Source organism: Hydractinia symbiolongicarpus, chromosome 6 (assembly GCF_029227915.1).
Source record: "Hydractinia symbiolongicarpus strain clone_291-10 chromosome 6, HSymV2.1, whole genome shotgun sequence".
In the NCBI taxonomy this organism is placed as follows: domain Eukaryota; kingdom Metazoa; phylum Cnidaria; class Hydrozoa; order Anthoathecata; family Hydractiniidae; genus Hydractinia; species Hydractinia symbiolongicarpus.
The window spans coordinates 18,666,854-18,689,705 of record NC_079880.1 but is presented as its reverse complement, the minus strand read 5'-3'; the positions used below and the strand labels follow the sequence as shown (position 1 = coordinate 18,689,705).

The 22,852-nt window shown below is 34.2% G+C and overlaps 3 protein-coding genes across 6 annotated transcripts; 2 read left to right on the top strand and 1 right to left on the bottom strand.

Annotated features, from left to right (window-relative positions):
• Positions 1 to 1,582, top strand: LOC130647253 (COX assembly mitochondrial protein homolog). The gene is made up of 3 exons (XM_057453041.1): positions 1 to 177; positions 719 to 809; positions 1,128 to 1,582. Exons 1-3 carry the CDS (start codon positions 9 to 11, stop codon positions 1,255 to 1,257), a joined length of 390 nt encoding a protein of 129 aa, XP_057309024.1. The 5' UTR covers positions 1 to 8; the 3' UTR covers positions 1,258 to 1,582.
• A 1,839-nt stretch (positions 1,583 to 3,421) lies between these two features.
• Positions 3,422 to 22,514, bottom strand: LOC130647331 (methionine aminopeptidase 1-like). Of its 4 annotated transcripts, XM_057453141.1 has the most exons (15): positions 22,043 to 22,514; positions 21,641 to 21,728; positions 12,081 to 12,132; positions 11,310 to 11,419; positions 10,832 to 10,892; positions 10,053 to 10,144; positions 9,828 to 9,911; positions 9,652 to 9,719; positions 8,378 to 8,448; positions 7,778 to 7,909; positions 7,599 to 7,704; positions 7,384 to 7,421; positions 7,228 to 7,293; positions 4,200 to 4,249; positions 3,422 to 3,784 (listed from the first exon to the last, which is right to left on the bottom strand). In XM_057453141.1, the coding sequence occupies exons 4-15, from the start codon at positions 11,397 to 11,399 to the stop codon at positions 3,653 to 3,655; spliced, it is 990 nt and encodes a 329-aa protein (XP_057309124.1). In that variant the 5' UTR covers positions 11,400 to 11,419; positions 12,081 to 12,132; positions 21,641 to 21,728; positions 22,043 to 22,514; the 3' UTR covers positions 3,422 to 3,652. The 4 variants fall into 4 exon arrangements, with proteins under 4 accessions (XP_057309124.1, XP_057309126.1, XP_057309125.1 ...); XM_057453143.1 differs by lacking the exon at positions 21,641 to 21,728; XM_057453142.1 differs by lacking the exon at positions 22,043 to 22,514 and having other exon boundaries at positions 21,641 to 21,996.
• LOC130647333 (octopamine receptor beta-1R-like) lies at positions 6,081 to 8,268 on the top strand. The gene has a single exon (XM_057453145.1). The coding sequence runs from the start codon at positions 6,124 to 6,126 to the stop codon at positions 7,213 to 7,215; it is 1,092 nt and encodes a 363-aa protein (XP_057309128.1). The 5' UTR covers positions 6,081 to 6,123; the 3' UTR covers positions 7,216 to 8,268.
• Positions 22,515 to 22,852: the final 338 nt, after the last annotated feature.

Here is a 22,852-nt window from a genome sequence, read left to right as displayed (position 1 = left end):
AAGAAGAAATGGTCGAAGAAATAAAAGATTTGCATGGAAAAAAAGCTGTTAACAAGGAGCTTCTTGATATAGCTCCTTGGGCTAAAGGAGATCATTTACGAAAAATTGAGTCTGAAGTGCTTATCCCAAACTTGATGAAGAAAAAGGCCAAAGTACTATGCAAAGATGTCATGGCCAGTAAGTACAACAATATTTAATTTTTTACAAATCTGTTTAAAAAGCGTGACTATACACACCATAAGGATTAAAATGTGTGAACACCTTCATCAGTATAAGGATGAGAATTCAATCTGTCAAATTTTCTTCCATTCCAAACATAAAAAAGTTTTAGGTGGCGAATAAATGCGCCTGCTGGTCTGTTTATTGTTTGGTGTATGTCTATATTGTAGATAAACAAGTTATATATGTTTGCACATTTTTATACGCAACTGTTTCTTAACTTAGAAGAATTTCCTGAAAATCTATGAGCCAGTCCTTTTAAGAGAAAGTTTGATGAATATTCGTTTATCTGTGTATAAATTTTATAAACGTTTTTATATTAGGTGACATCATGGCAACATAAAGTCTAAAGTCAAAAAGGCATTGCAGGCACAAACTTTTTCCAAGTTTTAAAGATTTCGGGAAAAGCCTTTCCTGCAAAAGTCTTTGAAACAAAAAACAACATATACTTAATGGTAGGGATTTTTCAATGTGACAAAATTATATTTTCAACTTCTAGGTTTTGCTGAATGCGTTAAAGGCCGAACAATTTCGATGGCGTGGTCTTGTGGAAAGGAAACAAAAGCGATGAAGAGTTGTCTCAAAGAAATGTATGTACTTCCTTATTCTAATGCCTGGTGGAAAAAAAATAGTCAACTGTCTGGGGGATGATTTATAGATACATTGCAGTGTCTCCTATGTTATGTACCACGTCGTTATTTTATTTGAGGGCGTAAGTTTGTTGAGAAGCACTGGGCCTTGAGTACATTAGGTGAAAAAATGCAACATCTTTTATTGTCTTGAAGCGTATATACTATGTTCTGTATGTTTATTGCGACGGCGATAAGTGGTGTTCTACAAACCAAAAAGTTAGGGAAGATTCAGTTATACATCTTTGGCATTGTTGTTATATTTTTGTTTCGTTGCAGGCTAGCAAAACCTGAACTCTACGAAGAAGCGCGCGTGGAGTATCTAACAACACGAAACAGCTTCCAAGAACATTACGCTGCGACTGGTGTAAAAAAGAAACAGCAGAAAAAAGAATCAGTGGTGTATTGAAAATGTCGGTTTGGGATTCAAGAATAAAAGCGCAGTTAATTATGCTATACCTCCATAGCCGAAATAATGGCTGTGTGATGTGTTTTCCATAAAACGAACATCCTATGCAATGTGAAACGCCATGTCGTTTAGATATAATGTGTTAAAACTTTTTGTAAATAAAACTTTTGCTAGTTAGTGGATTTTGAGCTATTTGTGGCATTTACAAACATGCGTGATTTCTGTAGAATAAATCTTTATAAGACGTTATTAAGTTATAAATATTGACTAGTTTTGGAAATTTTTATTCTTGTTTTAAATGTGATTATAAATGGTCCTATTTGTATCCTTTTTTACTGTTTTTTTTTTGTCATCGTACAAATTTCGCACATCTTTTAACTTTTTTAATGTAAGGCCGTCCTTAAAGATTTTTTGTTTTGTTCTCGCCTATTCCCGACTCAAAAACAATTAAACCACGCACTCAAATTATTTTTAGTTAAATGATAATATAGCAAAGAAATCGCTAAGCAAATAAATAATCAAAACAACAGATCACACTGCGATCGCGCACTTCAAACGGCTACCATACTTGTTACACAGGGTTACCACTCCTCCTTAAATTCCTTAAATAACCTTAGAAAAAGAAAATCTCCTTAAAAGTACTTAAAAATACTTAAAAAAGTTGAAATTTTAGCTATTCTCCTTAATTTCTTATTTTCTCTGACCGTAATTTTTTTGGAAATGTGTTACCAGTAAGACATATTTCTCTGTTACTTGAAATCCTATATTTTCTATCTTTCAGGGCATAATTTATATGTATAATTTTCTTATCATAGAAAATAGTATGTAACAATAAAGATAGAGAACTAAAATTGGTTTGTTCCTTAATTATCCTTATTTTTTTATTCTCGTTCGCAGCAAAATATCCTTAAAAAGTGTGAATTTGTCTCCTTAATATCCTTACTTTTGTTCTCACTTTATTAGTGGTCACACTGTTACACAGTAAAGCGAGGCTCACGAGAAGACCAGAGCAGTCATTAAAATTTTATTTTTTTTGTCTGACGAAAAAGTAAAAAAAATAATCTGCCGACCGACTGACCCTGCATCAAAACTACGAGTCGGAAAACAGCAAACCAACAATTTATTAAGAACGGTCAAAGTAAAAATCTTTTTTCCAGCACACAGTCGGCTATCTATCAATCTTTGATGCAGTCACTTTTTGTCCAATGATGAGGGGTGTCCATTTTTTCCCCTGCTCTAATTTGTTTTTAGAACCTCAATCCGCGAACTAATTTAGTTTAGCTTTATAAGAGTTTTGCTTGTTACTTCGAATCACCAGCTTTTCAAATGTTTGGAGCGAAATATTTCTATTTTTTTCTGGTTACCCAATAAGAGAATATTTTCAGTAACAAGGTTCACTGCGTCTTCTATAAAGACATGACCGCAGTTTGCCCCCGTTGATTAGAGGTGCTCTCTTTTCTCTTTTTGAAGTCGCCGTTAATTACACAGGCATCTTTAGGCTTGTAAAAATCTTCGCCATAGGCTTGATTCATGCGTAAAGTTAGTTTAAGCACAGATTTTTTATAGGAAAAAAAAATTCTTTGTTTTAAAAATCGGAGTTACATGACACATTTTATGATATTGAGTTGTGGAAGTAAGAAGTTTGCGAATGAGTATATTAAGTGTAAACTGCTCTATGGCAATACTGTCGAAAAACCGAGACTTTAGCCCCCTCTTGGTTGGTTTACACTTAAACAAAACCGTTTGAATCACTACACCGGTCGATGCAAAAATGGGATTGCTCACTACTTTAAGTGGTAACACGTCTTATTGTCACGCAATTAAAAGAGTCGTTTAAACCAAAATGAAATGAAACAGAACGAATAAAACATGTAAACTGGACGACGACGTTACTGACGTATTGTTACTGGAAAGTAAAAGTGTACTTTGCAAATAGCATTTACATTTTTTATGCAGTGATAATGTCCCCTTATGGCAGAAATTTCTCTTTAGTGGACATCATATTGCGCCAGAGCAAGTTTTTGAAGCAATAAAAGCTAATTTGTGGCCACCCGCTATGTAGGAAAAACCTCATGGCTGATACACTTTGAGTTCCACCGTATTGTTATTTTTGGTCGCTCACTTAAAAATGCTGACACTAGTCAAAAAAAAAAGATACAAGTAATAGATTTTTTGACATTATAATTTCGTAAAAAAATCCATTACTAATAATAAAAAGTTCCAAAAATAAACTGGTCGCATTACGATATTCCAGTATACTATCCGATCGAGTAAACTGGAGGAGTGTAGACGCTTTTTAGACGCCTTTTCCCCGGACGGAGAATCTGTTTTTATCGGACGTTTTCCCCCACCGAAAAGCTGCTATAAAGATACGTATGGGTATACGTATTTTTTCTCATAATGGTACACCGTCCAATTGATCTCTAAAATATGGCCTGCCGTTGTTTTCTTTTCGCGCTGTTAAGATCTCTACGCCGGTCTCGGTGACAAGTAACGTTTGCTCGAACTGTGCTGAACGCTGCCCATCCTATAACAAAAACAGTGTCCTGTGGAAATTCGAAAGGGGTTACATTGCATATTTTCAAACACAAAACGAAATACAGTATACCCCTGATAACTCGAACCTCTATGGGACTTAAAAAAGTTACCGGGGCTTCGAGCTATCAGGTTTTATGAGAAAGATTTGACCTGCAGATGAAGAGAAACATCTGAAGAGTTTTTAACAATAGGCGTGAAACTAATTTCGGTATTAAAAGAAAGTTACGAAACGTAATTAGCATAATATTCCTAAACTAATGTTCTTTGAAGTCGCCCGATTTTCGGTATACTAAACAAATTCGCAGCTCTCCACTTTTTATTTTTTATTTTGCCAGGCGCATGATTCACAACCGCGCTAAACCGTAAACTTGACAATCTATTATTTCTGAAGAACTTTTACTTACCTGAGTGACAGCTGTCCAGTCATCAGGCCATAGCACATCTCGCCAAGTACCTATAAATATAAATTATTGTCTATAAACGCCGAATCTCAACATACAATTGTTAAAAGAAATACTGCGAAAAATTAAATCAACAGAAATCGAGCGGCACAAAGAAAGGGCGGGAAAAAGATGGCAGATGCCATCTTTGAAAACTAAGTATTCGGTCTCCCATTCGTTGCATATTCTACAACGAATGGAAGGTCGACTACTGATTCTTCCCAGCATGTTAGCATGAAAAGACTAAGGAGAAACGAAACAATGAAACTCGTTCGAATGGAAAATTCTCGAAAATATAAGTCGGATAAGCACATACCGAGGATAAATACAAAATTAAGCTAGTACTTTTTTGTGACAGTGCATAAAAATCTGCCCAGATATGATAGAGAACACCTCGAAGTTTGAATGCCATTGAACAAGAATGATGAATGAATAAAACCTGCTTTTACGGTACAACATTTCACACACAGAGCCCTCCTAATATCTCCACGTGCATGACCATATATGATCGCGTAAAATCGACCTGACAAAGAGTGGAATGAAACAGGCGAATAAATTAAGTATGTACAAAAACATCTCATTTTTATTGTCAGTGTATTGATTAAATAAGTGGAAACAGCTGTAGCAGAAGAAACAGCGGATCTTTTAAAAATTCAATACTTCTTTTCTCGAACAGGAAAACTCTTCTTCTTTTTTATTTGACAACGTGGCGGCGAGGGGGTATGTTTCTCTAACTTTGTTTTTACCACCAATAGATTTTTTTATTTTCACTTTTATCTTTCTTTGGTGAGCTTATCTTCAATTATATAAGTATGTTAAGAATTGATTTAGGGATGTTTTCCCACAAGTGAATTTCGCAACCTTTGAAATGTTTAAACGCCAAACTCTGAATAGGATGAAATAAGTTTATTTTACTTTTGGACAGCTAACACACGCTGAGTTTTTTTTCAAGGTAAAGTCTAGTATTATGAGTTTTTAAATAAAAAAAATTAAAGATAGAATAAAAATATTTTTTTTGATTAACGTGGTTGATAAAACTGATTTTAAAATTGCAATAATGCAAGGACTGGGCTTTAGATTTGTGAAAATTTTAAAGGCGAATTATTTTATTTTTTTGTTCTACAAGCAAAAAAAAGTAAAAAAAAAATCAACAAAGCATGGACAAAAACTACAGCTCTATGAGTTCGGTGAGTCTAAACTAGTGAACTATCAAAATGAGGCTGTGCAGATTCGAGATGTATTACTTGCTTAAATTCTGTGTATAAGGAAAGAAAAAACATGCGAAATATTTCCACATCTTCGATCAAATATATACACATCACTAACTTTTGATCTTCGCTTGTCAAAAATAAGTACTGGTTAGTAAGATAGCCGTGTAACTCACTGTTTCCTAAACTCAAAATCGATCACAAGTTCTTTGGACAAAAACACCTCTCTAAAATATTTCAAAAATTCGCATGAAGGGGTGCAAAATTTTACATTTTTTAGAATGGGAAAAGGGGAGGGATATGTGGACGTACTTAATAGTTTTTCAGTAGTATACCAAACTGTGCATTCTTTATACATCCTTCATACGATGATGATAAGTGATTCGATACTTTAACACTTTCTTTTTGATACAATCTGAGCAAAAAGGAGAAGATTTGCTAACGAAGTCTCAAATAAGAAGAGTTGCAACTTCCTGACGAACTAAGACAAGGAAAAGGAAAAAGGGTTTAAATCTATATATTTCAGGGGAATGTCATTTATGACCCTGTTAGAAGTTTCTCAGGTTGGACAGTTTTCATATGCAAATCTCAACACTAAAATAACGAAATAGTAATGAAAAACACTCAACCAAATTAGTAAGAGTATTGACATTTAAAGAAGGAAAACTTTTTCGTTTTAGATGGCACCAATGAAAATCAGTGTGCAACGTGTTGGTACCATCGCATTGCTAGCAGTGCTTGGTCCTGCGGGAATCATGCTCAATATGATCGTGATGATCGCCATCCTGAGAAAGAAACAGCTACACACAAGCACATACATGCTTTATTTCCATCTAGCTGTGTGCGACTTTCTTACTGCGCTTTTCGGCTCCACCATGGGAATCAGCATCTACACAACCGGCGATTTTATATTCTGCCAGTGCGTCGCCGTCATGATAGTATTATTCTACGTTATATCAATTGGTAACGTAGCTTTAATTGCGTATGATCGATTTGTATACTTGAGCTCACCGTTATTGTACCTCGTGAAAGTAACAAAGACACGAGTACTAGGTTTGTTGGCGTGTATTTGGTTAGTAAGTATTTGCAACCTCGTCCCAGTACTTTGGATAAGAAAGATGTTCGTGTTTAACGAAACAGTCGATTTAAAATTAAGCCAAAGAAATTGCATCATATCGCGAGTGCTTACGAGAGAATTTCTGTTGTGGACAGTCGTTGCGCTGACCATACTACCCACCCTTGTGGCAGCCATTTTAAACATCAGAATATACCATCTCGCATCACTACATCACAAAAAGATACAAAAGACAACAATCTCATGGCAACGAACACAAAACGTGGTGAAGAAAAACGCCCATGATGACGGCACATCCCCGTCCAATACGATAAACAAGCGCCAGATAAACAAAAAAGCGGTGCGCACGACGATGAGCATCGTGGTCACACATCTCATATGCACTATGCCCTACTTGACAGTAATAATAATCGAAGCATCGTGTGACCACTGCATTCCATATAAGCAGATTAAACAGGCCTATAGTTTATTTCTACTGAACTATCTCACAACCGTGTTAAATCCATTAATATACACACTAACGAACGCCGAATTAAGACGAGAAATTAAAATTATGTTAAGGCTTTGTCGACACAAGAGCAAGGTTGTATTGTCTGAAACCTCAACGTCTGCTGCTCGATCGCGGAGTGGGACCGAAACAAGCAGCACAAGCAAGCCGGGAGGACTAGGTTCGAAGAAATCGATCAGTGCTGCATAAAACGAAACCTACCTTTATTTATCATTGGCTCTATAGTGAACACGTGACCAGGTTTCATTACGCCAACAGCTTTGTTTTCTATAAAAAGAATATATTCATTTTACCTCCGTGCATACCTAACGCGCTTGAAAGCAGTTAATCTTACGAGGTACTTAAACCAATACGTACTAGCATAGTGTGGAACATTTGGAGCTGTATGAAATAACCTAAATATAGAATAAAAGTCAATCCAAATATAAATGCTACAAAATTGATAAGAAAGCGTAATATACTTGACTTTAGTTTAAAATACACTTCCATTTGAAGCAAGCAGAAATGTACCAGTACATCAGTAAACGCGTTTTGCCCACCTTCATTGATTTGACAAACGAACCATTACTCACCGATGTATACCATGACCGCAGTAAGTTCTTGTGACGGAACAACCATTAGCGTGTGCTTCTTTTTGTATGTACTGCCCCATGTCACGATATCTAGCCCCAGGTTTCACTACATAATACAACAGTATTTATTCTCTGTTAAAATTTCCAATTTAGAAAAAATAAGCAAGTAAATAAATTACCTTCGTTAACAGCGGCCATCAAAGAGTCATACGCTGTCTCAACCAGCAACTTAGTGTCGTCGTCGACTTTCCCGACGAAGAGAGTTTCGTTCAAATCCCCATGGAAACCGTCGTAATAACACGTCACATCGACTACGAAAGAACACGAAGAGTATTTGTGATGGTATTACAAAAGGTCAGCTGTTGGTACTTATATTTCACTCTTATAAGTTATTTTTACCAAAAACTCTTTCATACGCAAAAACTAGGCTGGAATCCTTGAAATTATTACAACTTTAAAAAATACTCCCATCTCAGTTGTTTTCATTATAAAACATGTGGTTATACACCTTAAAATTTTTATATGGTTTTGTTTTGTAAAACACACATAAAAATAAAAACTGCTCAAATAACTGTGTCTCTGTTAGTTCTTTCGTCACTACAAGAATGTAATACCAACGCGTTAGGCACGCCGACTCACTGTAGAAAATGGACCAATACGTAAAGCGTTACTGCCTGTCGTAAAGGAAAAACTGTGCGTTATAATAAGTTAAAAAAGGAGTTTAGTGCAATCAAAAGTAAGAACGAGAAAGAGTTGATACGAGAATAAAAACGACTCACGATTTACAATATCTCCCTCTTGTAATTCTCTCTGGTCAGGAATACCATGACATATAACTTCATTGACAGAGCTAGCAAAAAATATCAAAACAAAAAAATTGTATGTTTTTGGTTGAGTATGAAAGTACTGCGTTGACGTGATTTTGTGCCACGTCTTTTGCAAGCGTTAACGTGACAGGAATGTTTAATCGCACTGTCCTGTAAATAGCGTCGCGTTCGTTTAGAAAAAAAAGAAAGGGCGGCTTATAATTACAGCGTTATAAAAATACAACATATTCATAGTAAAAACAAATAAAAACACAGAAGTTAAAATTAGCAGAAGCTTTTCGGTTTATATAACCATTCTCAATGCATAAAACTTTACAAGTAAAAACGTCATTTCTATTTAATAGGTTAAAAGTTAAAATTAAAATTCTCTAAACTCTTAGTGACACCATAATGAAATAAGGGGAGTTTCTTTGTATCGATTTGATTGTTTAATGATGGATTTTTAACAGCAATCATCGATGCTTTCAAATTACGTCGTTGTCGGTAATTTGTTGGTGCTGACAACAAGGACACGCCATGAAAACTTGTGCTGTCGGTTTTCTCGAAGTGTTTGGCAGGTCCAGATTCATTTTTCACGCATTGTGTTCGTTCCACCTGGTATGTACGTTCCCAATAGTTTCACCAACGTAAGTTTCACCACAGGTAAATACCCCTTCATAGATGCTGCATGACGGGTAAGGGAGAACAAACTACGGAATTTCTTTGTAATCCATTTATTGGCAACGTCATTCACGTAGTTTGTTCTATATCCAATGTCGAAGCGAGCTATGTTCACCGTCGCACCAACTTAATGAGATTATAAAACTTGAGATTTAATCCATTACCTGGTTTTGGATCTAAGGAGCCAAGCTGCGTATTTGGCAAGAGAATTTACGTAAGATTGTAAAAATGCCCTACAGCTTTTGAAATCGAATTTAAAGTTTATTAGAGATTGAGAAAATTATGTATGAGTGCCATGGCAACAAGGCTTTTAGTACTATTTTTAAAGCCATTGAATCATAGTTATTATCAGCATTTTTTTACAAGCAGCAATTTTTGCTAAAGATTTAATATTGATTAAGTTTCTGAATACGGCAGGGGGCTCAACCCTTAACAACCCCTGTGTTTACTATATAGCATCATTGGGCCAGATGACGAACGGGAGGGATAGGGTTTCATCATTTTTAACAAGCACCATGAGTCTCACTTGAAAAAACACAGTGACATAAAAAAAGAACACAACTTACGTGCAACAGCTCTTAGGAAAGTTATGGTAATTCAGTGGTGATGGATAACAGTTTCTTTCAATAGTGGCCTGTAAATATATGTTCTGGTAATTTACTGAAGAACTTAAATAAGAAACTTGGCAACCTAAATTTAGGTAAAAATGATCACCCCTCTAGAAACATGCACACCAGTATACCTCATGAATTATTCGATCTATTTCATCGGTGGTAACACCTGGACGAACAGCTTTTGCACCAGCATCCAGGCATTCCCGTGCCAGCTATTAAAAAAAATTGAATAAATTTATAGAAAGTAGAGACTGTTAAAGTAGTAGCAAGATAAACTGACATTAAAATTTAAGAGTTAGACATTTGTGCATGATAATCCTTAATTTTCATCACAGCACACATGGGTAACATACCCTACAAACAGTTCTCATCTTCTCAATATCTTCAGATGTATGAACAATAATCTGTGTACTTCTTTTTACTTCCATCTCACTTGCAGGATAACCTAACAAACAAATATGAAAAAGCATGAAACAAACAACAAAAGCACAAACAAAAAACACAGAAACAGAAACAAACAAACAAGCAAACGAAAAAACATGAAAAAATAAAATATTCAAACAATCACACAAACAGAAAAAATCAAAACATAGAAACAGAAACAAACAAACAAAAAACACCATTAATAAAATGCGAAAAAAAGTAAGGATATTAGGGAGAATTAAGGAGACAAATTGACATTTTTTTAAGGATATTTTGCTGCAAACGAGAATAAAAAAATAAAAAAATAAGGATAATTAAAGAGAAAACCAATTTTAGTTCTCTATCTTTAATGTTACATACTATGTTCTATGATAAAAAATTATACATATTATACAAATATACATATAAATTATGCCCTAAAAAACAGAAAATATAGGATTTCAGGTAACAGAAAAATATGTCTTATTTTACTGGTGATGAACAATGCATGAACACATTTCCAAAAAAGTTACGATCAGAAAAGATAAGAAATAAGGAGAAATAAAAGAGAATAGCTAAAATTTCAATTTTTTTAAGTATATTTAAGTACTTTTGAGGAGATTTTCTTTTTCTAAGGTTATTTCATGAATTTAAGAAGGAGTGGTCACCGTGAACACATTGAACAAACAAAATGCAACTGTAAACTCATGAAATCGCTGGTCTCACATACCTTCTGGATGGTCTGCATAATCAGGTCGAGCTATGTGCTCAGGTACATGTCTTTTAGGACTCTAAAATTGTAGAAAAGAAGAGAAGGTTGGTTGTTAGTTAAACGTTAAAGGCTTGGTTCCCACTAAAGTCCATAGTTGTTGTGCAACTGTTGTGCAACAAAACATCGGTTAATGGAAAACAAGCTTTAAACATTCATAAAACATATAATCAATGCCAAATACAAAGCTTTATGGTTAAAAGCTGTTTAAATATGGACAACCACAGGTACTGCAATCACTTGAATGACTTTCATAAAGGTCATTCAGAAAATTCCATATACTTAACAAAACAGTGTATCTAGCATGCTTTTTCTCTCACCATCTGTCCGAACAGAGAAATTATGACATTGTTTATCATTGATGACTTGCATTTCCTTTTTAAAAATATTGATTACTGAAATACTGATTGAAACAAAAGTATGTTGTTGTAATTCTCACCAGTGGATAATAAGGTCGTAGTGCACCAGTATAAATATACCCAGGCCAAGGACTTGTATTTGTGCTGCTACTTCCATTTAAATGTTGCATAAGATTACTCAACGTGTTTTCTACAAAACAACAAAAGATTATAAAACAGGTCACACAAATTATTTTGAAAATTACAGACCTTGGAAGAAAAATTAAGCATTAAATTTTGCATGTTATATTGACCCCCTGGTAAAGGTTTTTTAATAATAAATGCTAACATTTTATAAATTTGTTGTATATAAAAAATAGATTTTTCCATGAACAGTGCTTACATAGAAAATAAATTACCAAGCAAAATCAAACAAGTTCTTAAAGAATATGTTTAAATATACATATTATTAAACAGATCATTGCTGACAACAAACTTTTAAATTCTGATACCTTTGTGACTGTCCAGCAAAGACATGATCTTATACTTTTTTATCAACATTTTAAATTGTGCAAAAATGGAAAATAGGATAATAAGTTTCTCAAGAACATTTTTTTTGTATAAAGATGGGGTAAATTGCTAACGTCATCAAAAAATTTTTCTCTAGGCAAACATTAATTTTTCTCAATTAAATATGTGGATTTTTCCCATCATAAAATTGTCATAACAATTATGTATTATATGTATTGGAAGAGTGACATTAATATACCCCCCGAAGAGAAAGAGGGTCATTAATATACTCCGTCCATCCCATGCTAGCATGGAAAACGGACGTTAAGCCAAGAATGAATGAATGATGAAAAATGTATTACCTGTTTTCTTGTGAATTAACTTGTGTATTTTCCAACTAGCCTTGAAACAACTCTGAAAATAAATAAACATCAGGCATACCAAGGGAAGCTTTTATTTTGCTGACAAAACGTCTATATATGTGAAAGGGACATATGTAATTAATTTATTAAATATGTCAGTAGAAAGTTAGTGTATACAGTTTAGGACTTTTAATTTTAAGTTTGGTTGTACCTATAAATTTATCTGCACAAAGGGGAAAGTCTACTTCAGTCTTTCAGCACGTTGGTTCAAGACACACTTAAAGTGCTTAATATTTATAATATTTATAATAATTAACACTTTTGCACGCTTTTGATCAAAAGTTAAAACTATTGTGACTTTTTAGGAGCACTATAAGCGAATGAGTAAATTTGCATAAACCACCATTATTTTGAGCTTTTGTGTGCATTTCTTTTTCCAGTCAACATTATGCTGCTTGGACAAACAACCGTGCAACGCTATGTAAGCCATGCATTGCAATCGAAGTGGACTTTTGCCTTAAGCACTCAATTTTATTGTTGTTAGTAGTTGCAGTCTTTTTCAGGAGAGGCGTGCGATTGCACACACACGCCTTGGCACACGCCTAAATTGTTTCAGGCGTGTGATTAACGCCTGAAAAATAAATATTGAGTTTTCAAAACCAACCTATAAAATCCATTTTGTAGCATGCGATGGCAGCCCTCAAAAAAATTTTTTGGGGACTCGTCAGACAAAATGTCCGCCACATTTCCAGTTTGGTCGGACATGTCCATAGCTCGTTTCGAACTTTCGTCCGACAAAACGTCCGATAGATTTCTGTTTTGGTCGGACACTTTCAGATCTCAGAATTATTGAATAGTCCTGGTCCTTTTAATCCACGAGCAAGCCTATTCATAGCTAACCTGACCATCCTCGCTAATTCACTTAGTTAAAAGAACTACGTAGACATAAATCTCCCTTGCCTGGCCCCCTTGTCGTTGGTAACCAGGCCTTACATAAGAAATCCAGCCATGCGGTTCTTAACTAATGCGGAGGTGAACACCGACAGGGCACGGATAAAGCAAGTCTGCAAAGCTGCACTTACAGGCTGAACAATTTTATCATGGATTTAATTGTAGATAATTTCTTCGTTTGACAAAACAATTGGAGACCGTAGCAGGTTCAAATTTAATTGATTTTTTTCTTTATGCTGCAAGTGTTATTTTTTATTCAAACAATTTTAAAAATGAAACCCATGTGCGGTATAATTTTTTTTGTATAAATTTTGTTAAAATATAGCTGAACTTTCTAAATGAATTTTGAAGTTTTATTTAAGCCACGTGGATAAACGTTCTTTTTTAATTTGAAAATGAAGCATATTTTTGCCTATTTGCTTGTGATGACTTGCAACATAAACAATAAATTTATGAAAATGACAGTATAGTCATGCATACTATTTCGGACTTGTAGAAAAGAAAGTTAAGATTGAGAGAGTCGCTATACGTAAACACTCGATCATCGTGTTTGGGGTTCACGATTCAAAACGTCCCCCACTTTTCTACCGCAAAATGAATACACAACAAAGATTAACCTTGGGGCCCATATCGCACGCGTAACATCCTATGCATGTGCGTTTTACATCGCACACGTTACCTGATTTACATGTGCGAATCATCGCACACCTACTCAAATATTCCTGAAAAAGACTGTAGTTGTTTCAAATGACAGTACTGTTAATTTTTGGAATTTTATGAAGTCACTAAATTGGATGGATTGACACTGGGACAGTAAAACACTCGCCCAAAATTAAGTAAGTAATTTAGGGATTACTGTATATTAAAACCTCAAACACATCAACATGCTTCAGCAAAAAAGTGTGTCTCTGTGTGTTAATATGATTAGCTCTTCTGACTTGGTAAATCACTTTGTTTTTCAAAAACAAACAGAAAAAAAGAAGAGAGTATCAGTAAGCTGCGCACATCATAAAAAGTGCAGGTGTTAAAAAAAGCTGCATCATTTAAAAATCAAAAAAATATTTTTGGAACTAATTAAATATCTGAAAGACACAAAATTTATTGCAATAATTTTGTCTATCAACAAGAAATGCATGAGCCAAACAACCTTTCCATAGTGGTAGGAGTGTTTATTATTAATGGTATGACAGCTAGCCTTGTATCTTAAAAATGTAATGGCAAAAATAATGCAAAAGATACTGAAACAAGCTTTGTTGAAAGTTTTTTTTGCATAGCTGTCGAAAAGGCTATGTTTCATGCGTAATTTATATACTTAATGGCTCTATGGTTAATGAAAAATTGATATCTTATCTAAGCAGTTGCCTAAACCCATCTTTATATATGTGGCTGTTTGTCGCCTATTGGCACCCTCTTATAAATGTTTTTTGGGTTAGGAACATTCAACTCAACCCTACGGTCCAGAAGTGGGATTACACCCCCCTGACAGGTTTTTTTATAACTCCTGTTTAATATGCTGTGTTGCATGGCTATGATACTTACAGAGAATATTTATCTATTAGACACCTACGTGCCCATTTCTAGGTCCTATACCTCTCAGAGGCTTTGATATTGGCTATTACTTGAAACTACCCCTAAAAATTGGGAAAATATAATAACCCTGTCAGGATTATCCTTAGAACTTGAAACTTCTAACACAACTTTGATCTATCAAGTAAAATCCTTCTGTATGTTTTCGACACGTGATTAATCCGATTTCCTGATTTCTTCAGATATTACCTGAAATTCGGATTTCCAGGCCATTTTTTGCAATTTTTTTATGTGAACTATGTAAAAACTGGAAAATATGTTTATAAATATAACTTTCATTTGGCTTTCAGAAACTTCAAACAGAATTTAAAAAATTCACTCTAGAACTAAAGTATTTGAATTTTTAGCAGATGGTATTTTGAACAAATTTCAAGCATTTGATGACGTCATTAAAAAAGGGCTAACATAAGCAAAAAATTTTTGATGTCATTTTGCTCCTTTTGTGTCATGTATACTATAAGTGTGCTAAGTTTTATTCAATTAGGACAAGCCTATGAAAAGTTATTAGAAGGGGGGCGAATACACGCCCCCGCCCTCTCTCCCCATAATATGTTTGAAAAAAAACTGGACCTAATAAGGGTTAGGGTTGTGGGTTCAATCCCCCATATGAAGTTGTATTTCTCGTTGTGCAAAGATTTGAAGGTTTCATAGTTCAATTGGGAGCTTAGCTTCAACGATGAGAGGCTAACCATAAAATATAAATCAATATAAACTTAGCTAGAGCCTTTTCAGAGTGAGTTGAAGTCTTAGTATTAAGCGATTAAATTTGTGGATAAATTTTAGCTAGCTTTTTTCTGGTAAGATCAAACAAAAAATTCATAGAAATTTATGATGTTTACCTGTTCACAGAAGTAACTACCACTAATATTAAGTTTAATACAAGTAGGGCATTGTAGTTTAGCCAGTTTATCACAGCCTGGACTTTCACAAATCCTGTGGCCCACTTCTGTGTCTGCCATCTTGAATGTAAATTAAGGAAGGTAGAGAGGGAAAGCCCCTACTATCCCACGCAAGATTTTTTTGCCTGTTTGAAAAACACAGAATCCCACCAGAGAAACGCCATAAAAATATATTTTGGGTTTTTACGGCAGTCAAAAAAAGGATTGTGGAGTAGTCAGGTATAGTAGCCGAGAGCTGCCATGCAATAAAAAAAATGCAATAAAAAAAAAAAAATCAATTCAAAGCAAAATTAAATTAAACAAGAAAACTTGTCGGTTTGAACACACAATTCAATCTTAGTAAATCAATTAAAACATGGTTAAAATCTGCCGGTGCATGTTCAAGATCACGTCGTATTTATCCAACCACTCAGGATAGTCACCAAGATCAAACACCATAGTGAACAACGCGGAATTCTCACAATATTGAGAGACGGCCTGCGAGAAGACCTTTTTAGGGGTCTTTATCAGCAATGGGGATAAGTTGGAACTATGCTCCGCGTTGCTGTCTTGGGCAAGATATCCAATCACATATCTCTCATCCTTGCCTTTGTTTGCAGGGATAAACTCGCTTAGGACCAGGTTTTCGCTCATTACCGCGTTCCAGCGCTCCGCTTCACAATAGCTCAAGATCCTTTTTTTCGTTCCTGAAAAGCACCAATTAATAGCTCTATCCATTCTGCGCTTTCCTCTTGCGATTGGCGACATCTTCGATCATCTTCCCATAGAATGAGTTACCCTCCCTCCAGCTTGGATGTATAGTATTCCATTTTAAGCATTGATAGATTATAGTCATTGGTGTACATGTCAAACAATTCCTCCTCATCATATGGCCAGCTGAACCTATGATCAATTCTCATCATCCTCTTCAACATTTCAGCGCGTTGCTCATCGAAATAGATTGCCGTGTTTGTCTCTCTTTACTTTCTCGACCTCTTGACTTTCGGATCTTTTCTGAAGTAGACAAGAAATTGAGTAGGGACTTCCCCTCTCTACTTAACTACTTGAGCATGATACTGTCGGATGTCGTCGGATGACGTCAGATGTCGTTGGTGTTTTGCTGATGTCAGCAAAGTGTGAGGTATCACACGTCAAATGAGTAAAACATTTTTGGAGAGGTAGCCCCGCAGGTGTTCGAAAGCGAGGGTTAAATCTCAAAATCTTGTATTGGGTGACTCCATACCACTACTAGCTAGCCTTATGTGGGGATCAAACCCACAACCACTTAGACATGAGTCGAACACTCTACTGACTGTGCTGCTATTCCCCATATATATATATATTATAATTTATTTCTCACTTTGTCTGTTTGTTTAATTTTTAAGAAAAGCAGAATTTATGACATGGTATTTGTGTTGCTCATTACTATAGCTATATTTTTAATAGATTATATTTAGAGGAAACATGATTTATTCTCTTCCATACATTTTTGGGTCAGGCCTGTCTTCAATTTTTTTTAAATTCTAAACAGTGTGCTTCCCAGTACAAGGTTTAACTTTAGTCTGGGAGTCTTTAGACTGACCCATATTTTGTGGCTGCCTCTAACTTTGGACCTGTCCCTATTTTGGTACGATTTTTAAAAGCACAAATGTCTTTTGCCAACAATAGTTGGGCCTGTTCCATCTTATGACATAGTCGTCTTTTAAAAACACGGGAAATGTTTTTCAATAGTTAGGCTTGTCTCATCTTGTGACACGTTTTCTAAAATTGCAAGAGTCCTTTGTGTACAGTTGAGTTTGTCCCATTCGATGACACGGTTTTTAAAAGATTCCTTTGTCAATAGTTGACTTAGGACGAATTTGCGTACATTTGTCCAAAGTTAGGCCAGGCCCGTCAATGAAAATTTGTGAACACTAACTTTCCCTCCAGACCCTTTTTCCCGCACGGTCCCGGGAGATGTCGGATTGGTGTATAGATGGACCATCCCGCACACCCGTCCTCCCTAAAGACGCGCCAGCCCCGCGTCCAAAGTTGCCCCGGTGTCCTTAGTTGGGTCAGAACAGGTCTATTAAGGAGAAGCAGTGCCAGAAAACAATCTGGACTTGGAGCCGAGTTTGAAGACAGTTCACTTATTGCATCTTTAATGCTTTTTTCCGTGAAAGCTAGTTCTTGTATGGTTGGGGTAGGTTCAGTAACTTTATTTGTTGGGGTTTCTGGCTTTGGATTACTAAACATCAAAGAGTAATATGGTCCGACTTTTGTTTTCACTTTCGAAAATTTTTTCGTGTAGTTGAAGAAATATTTAGGGTTTTTCTTATGAAATTTGTGGCTAATTGTTCTTGTTTTGTTTTAGAATTTTTATATGAATTTTGATGATTTTTTTGATTTCTACAAGTTCTTTGGAGAGACGCAGCCTTCTAGCAGGGAGGTGATTCTTAAGATCAGTTTAATGATCCGAGATCTTCGTCGCATCAATTTTTTTCTTTTTCTTGGTATTTTCCAAGGATGAAAATAATTTTATTATTTGTCGTATGAGATTTTAAGAAAACGCTGAAATTTGTCTTCTAGGGGTATAGTAAATAAATTCTGTAGACCAATTGATTCTAGAGAAATTTTCTCCTATATTTTCCCCGTTTACAGCATCACTATGAAAGTTCAAATTATCGAAATTTGGTAGTGTTGTGCGATGGGTTGTTGGGAGTCGGTGCAGTTGATCTTGTAGATAGTGGAAACCTCAACAAAGTTATGGTGGGACGTAGAACGAACTGTAGGGATGATATTAGTGTTGTGTATAAGATTTGTATTGTTGGTAAGAACTAGATCAAGAATGTTGCTTTGAATATGTGTTGGTTCAGTGACAATTTGGTTGAGGTTTAATTCTTCTATAACTATCTACGCTTTTGTTCGAAAGATCTATTTTAAGGGGTAGCAGCAGTCCTTGCATATAGAGGGTGATGTCGCAATTAAAAAAAAAAACACTGTAAAGAACTTTTACAATAAAAAAAATATATATCAATAATATTTTCTTTTTTTTTTCAATCAATTATTTTCAAAAACCATGAATAACAAAAGAATATACCAATAATATACAATTGACTACAGTTTATATATAATAAAAACCAAGATACAACACTGGGTAAGCGAAAAAATCAATTCCTGTAAAACCCAATAGGCAAGTCCTGTTTGTGCCATCGCCACAACATTTTACTGCGAATTTGAGTAACAAACTTGTGAATGAGGAAAAAAATATCACATATGAAAGGCTAGCTTATATAAAGTGGCAGCTTGGATGTGATTCTCAAAAAATTTTCATATAGTCCAGCTCATGACGAAATCGTTCAACCCATAAGGTACGGAAGGTTTGACCTGATGTATTAAGAGTAAGTAACTGGAAATGCAAAAAAATGTTTGTAAGCTGCATTGTGTTTAGGGTGTTTCTCTCCAGGCCTCTTGAATTATCCCAAATTGGGCATGTTTTCACCCCATCGGGTACATGCATAAAATCTTGTTAAAAATAATCTTATACTAGCTGTTTCCCGTGGAAGAATCCACTGTATTCCATTTAATTTATGTAGCAGATATATGTCCATCAAAAAACAAACAATACAGCAGTGCGCATCTTACATCTGCATTATTATATAAATGACCAAAAAAATTAAAGGTTTTCAACAACTGCAGTATTTATGTGACATTTAAAATCTAAATCTACTAAAATTACTTGCTCTGACCATCTGACAAATGCGAAAATTATTCGGAAAGAAGTTTCCAAAAGCATTTCAACATACATCTCACCCATAAAATTTAAATCACTTAAAACGCCACATATATACAAAAAAGCTGATCAATGTCAAACACAAATCTCTCTCATTGTATATGTTAAAATCAGTTAGTTTATTGCAAACCCTGCCAAAGGTTGACACACAATGTGAAAAATAAACAATAAATTGTGCCTCTGACAGAATTTTTTATCTAAGGTGTAAAAAAAGGGATTTGCAAGGACAAATTATAATGCAATAAAACATTATTTGATATATTGCATACAGTCCCTCCTCACCAAACTTTAGACAAAATGCCAACAAAATAACGGTGTTTAAACCTAAAATTAATAAAGTCCTTTTAGCAATTTGCATGCTGTTTTACCATCAATAAAGTAAACAAAATTTCAAATCTCACATAGTATTCTGTCACAAATTTTCATAAAATATATATATAAGTCATAATGAGTCATGTTAAACAACAGCAATCAATCTGTATATAAGTTCATTTTATGTCAATTTTTGCACCAATTTTGCAACACAAAATACAAATTCTAAATAATACTAAAATCTCTTAATTTGGACCTTCGCATACCGACGGTCTCCCACAAAAGTTTAATCAAAATGTAAAAAATGAGAGGTAACGACAAAATCAAAGTTTGCAAAATTTAACTATTTCAGTACATATATCTACTGCATATGCCCTCTAAAACAATATTTTAATGCAAAATGCCAAAGAAAAACAGTTTGCAACAAAAATCAGTTATTTCGATAATATTGCATACACTCTTTCCTCACAAAAGCTTCACAAAGTGTAAAAAAAAGAATGGTTGTAGGGAGTGCTTCTGATTCAACAAAAAAAGTTTTTTTGACATATTGCATCTAGCCCTTACCCATTAAATCTTACACAAAATTTCTAAAACTATATACGATTTAGAACACATCAAATTTAAATCGAGAAGGATCAGTCATTTCGATATATTGCACGGAGTCCTCCCCAGTAAGAATTTATACAAAATATAGAAAAACAAAGCTTGCAAGGTGTAAAATTGAATTCTTCTTCTGTGTATATATATATGGTCCTTCCTCGCAAAATTAACATAAAATGTCAAAAAGGTTCAGATATAACATCTAACACAACAAAAATCAGTTCTATCAGTATATGTCATGCCATTGTCTTCCACCAAATGTTCCCCTTAAAGTTTCACAGACACAGCCTGTAAATTAAAAATAACTAAGATCAGGTATTTTGGTCTATTTCATACCATTCTGTTCCAAATAACTTATAAAATGTAAAAATTGAGTGGTAAAACAGAAATGTCAAAAAGAAGAAAAAAATAGCTTACAAAGAGTATAAAATTGAAATCAACAAAGTAGCTCTTTTGGTGTATTAAATATAAGCCATACGCACAAAAGTTTACACTAATTGTAAGAAAATGGTTGTGTTTAGTAATTCTAAATTAAGAAAAGTCAGTTCTTTTAGCATGCTGATTAAGGTTTTTGCCCACAATTTGAAACAAATTAAATTTACATTTTAAAAATAAGTAATTTCTGAACTTTATTTTCAGAATATTTGGAGGAAAAGAACTTCGCAAACCAAAAAAAGCCCAGGAAAATGTTTAAAATTTTCAGGGTTAATAACGTTTGATGTGTTTTGTGGGAATATATATACTGGGAATCTTTAGTTTAAAGCTAGCATTAGCTAGCTACAGCAGCTAATAGCTAGTCACTTAAATATAAACTGGAGACTTAGCTAGGTATAAAGAACATGGCTACATATATATATATATATATATATATATATATATATATATATTCCTAGCTAGCTAGCTAGTTGTTGGTGGTGGTTGGCTTTTTATGATGCTAGCTATAAAACATGTCTGGCAACAATAATATAATCAAAACTGAAAATAAAACATGAAAAAACCTTACAGAACCTTGCTATGATTAATTTATAAAACCATGCTCTTCTTCAAATGTTTTTTTAAAGATTTATTTTGAATGAAAGAGTAGAGAATACTCAAAAAGAACAGCCATCTTTTTCGTAAACACAATTTCCGTTTTATGCTAGGAACTTCATTTAACAGTCCGTATGCTTTGTGAATATCTAATACCGTTTCATATGTAGCGATACCTATATATATATGCTAACATAGAGTTTTTTGGCATAAGGGTATATATATTTATATCGTTATTAGCAGCGGGTTATATATTTACACCTTATGTGCGATTTCTATGAAGTACATCCCTAATCTTTTAGTTAAATTTTAGCGTACAGCCACGTCATAAGAAAGTGACCCGTGATTTCCGTGTCGTGGACTCACAGTTTTAGTCACGCAAGGGAATTAATATATAAGAAGCTAAGTATTCAATATTTAGAAAAACTTACCAAATTATAAGAGGCAAAGTGTAGGTCAGACCCCCTCAAAGAGGCCTAAAAAGGCCCACAAGATTGTACAATGATGCAATGGGGAAGTCTAAAAATATAAAAACTTACCAAAAATCCGGTCTTAAAGCATAGTCAGACCCCCCACCAAGTTCTTGACTCTAAATCCCATAGAAACTGTGTAAATGTTACCTCACCAGGTACAAGGCACAAAAACTACCCAAGATAAATTATCAAAATTTAGACTTCAAATACAATAACTTACTAAAATACTTGGTTCAAAGTACAGTTAAGACCCCCACAAAGAATTCAAAAAAGCCTATAAAATACCTCATAAAGTACATGCACCAAAATATGTATGTAAGTACTACTTATATAAAAGAACTTGAACGAAGAAGAACTTACCAATTATTGGGGTCCTAAGTCTTGGTTAGACCCCCCATAAAGGTGAGGAAACATTTCTCAATTTGTGATTGAAGTACATAAATTCAAGAAAAGAGAAAAAACATAATATAACTTTGCAAACACAACAATAACTTATATAACTTTGCAAACACAACAATAACTTATATAACTTTGCAAACACAACAATAACTTATATGACTTTGCAAACACAACAATAACTTATATAACTTTGCAAACACAACAATAACTTCTATAACTTTGCAAACAAAACAATAACTTATAAGACTTTGCAAACAGAACAATAACTTATATGACTTTGCAAACAGAACAATAACTTATATGACTTTGCAAACACAACAATAACTTATATAACTTTGCAAACACAACAATAACTTATATAACTTTGCAAACTCAACAATAACTTAAATAACTTTGCAAACACAACAATAACTTATATAACTTTGCAAACAGAACAATAACTTATATAAGGTTGTAACACACAGCAATAACGTTTGCAAACACAACAATCAAAAATCGCCAACTAAAAAATAACAAAATGTATTCAAAGTCCGAACCAGCTAATCATGTTGTCGCGAATGATGGATACTCTTTTTGTTAGAAAATTTTAAGTTGCGCTCCTAAAAACTGTTTAAGGCGGAGAATTTTAGAGGCATTCTATATAAAGTCGTTAAGGCCTGTTCTTAACGAACAAGTTGAATAAAAAAGATTATTACTTTTCCATAACGGCGTGACGTAAAAATATAATTTCTTATTACGACGAATGTATTTTTATTTTCTATTCTACTCATC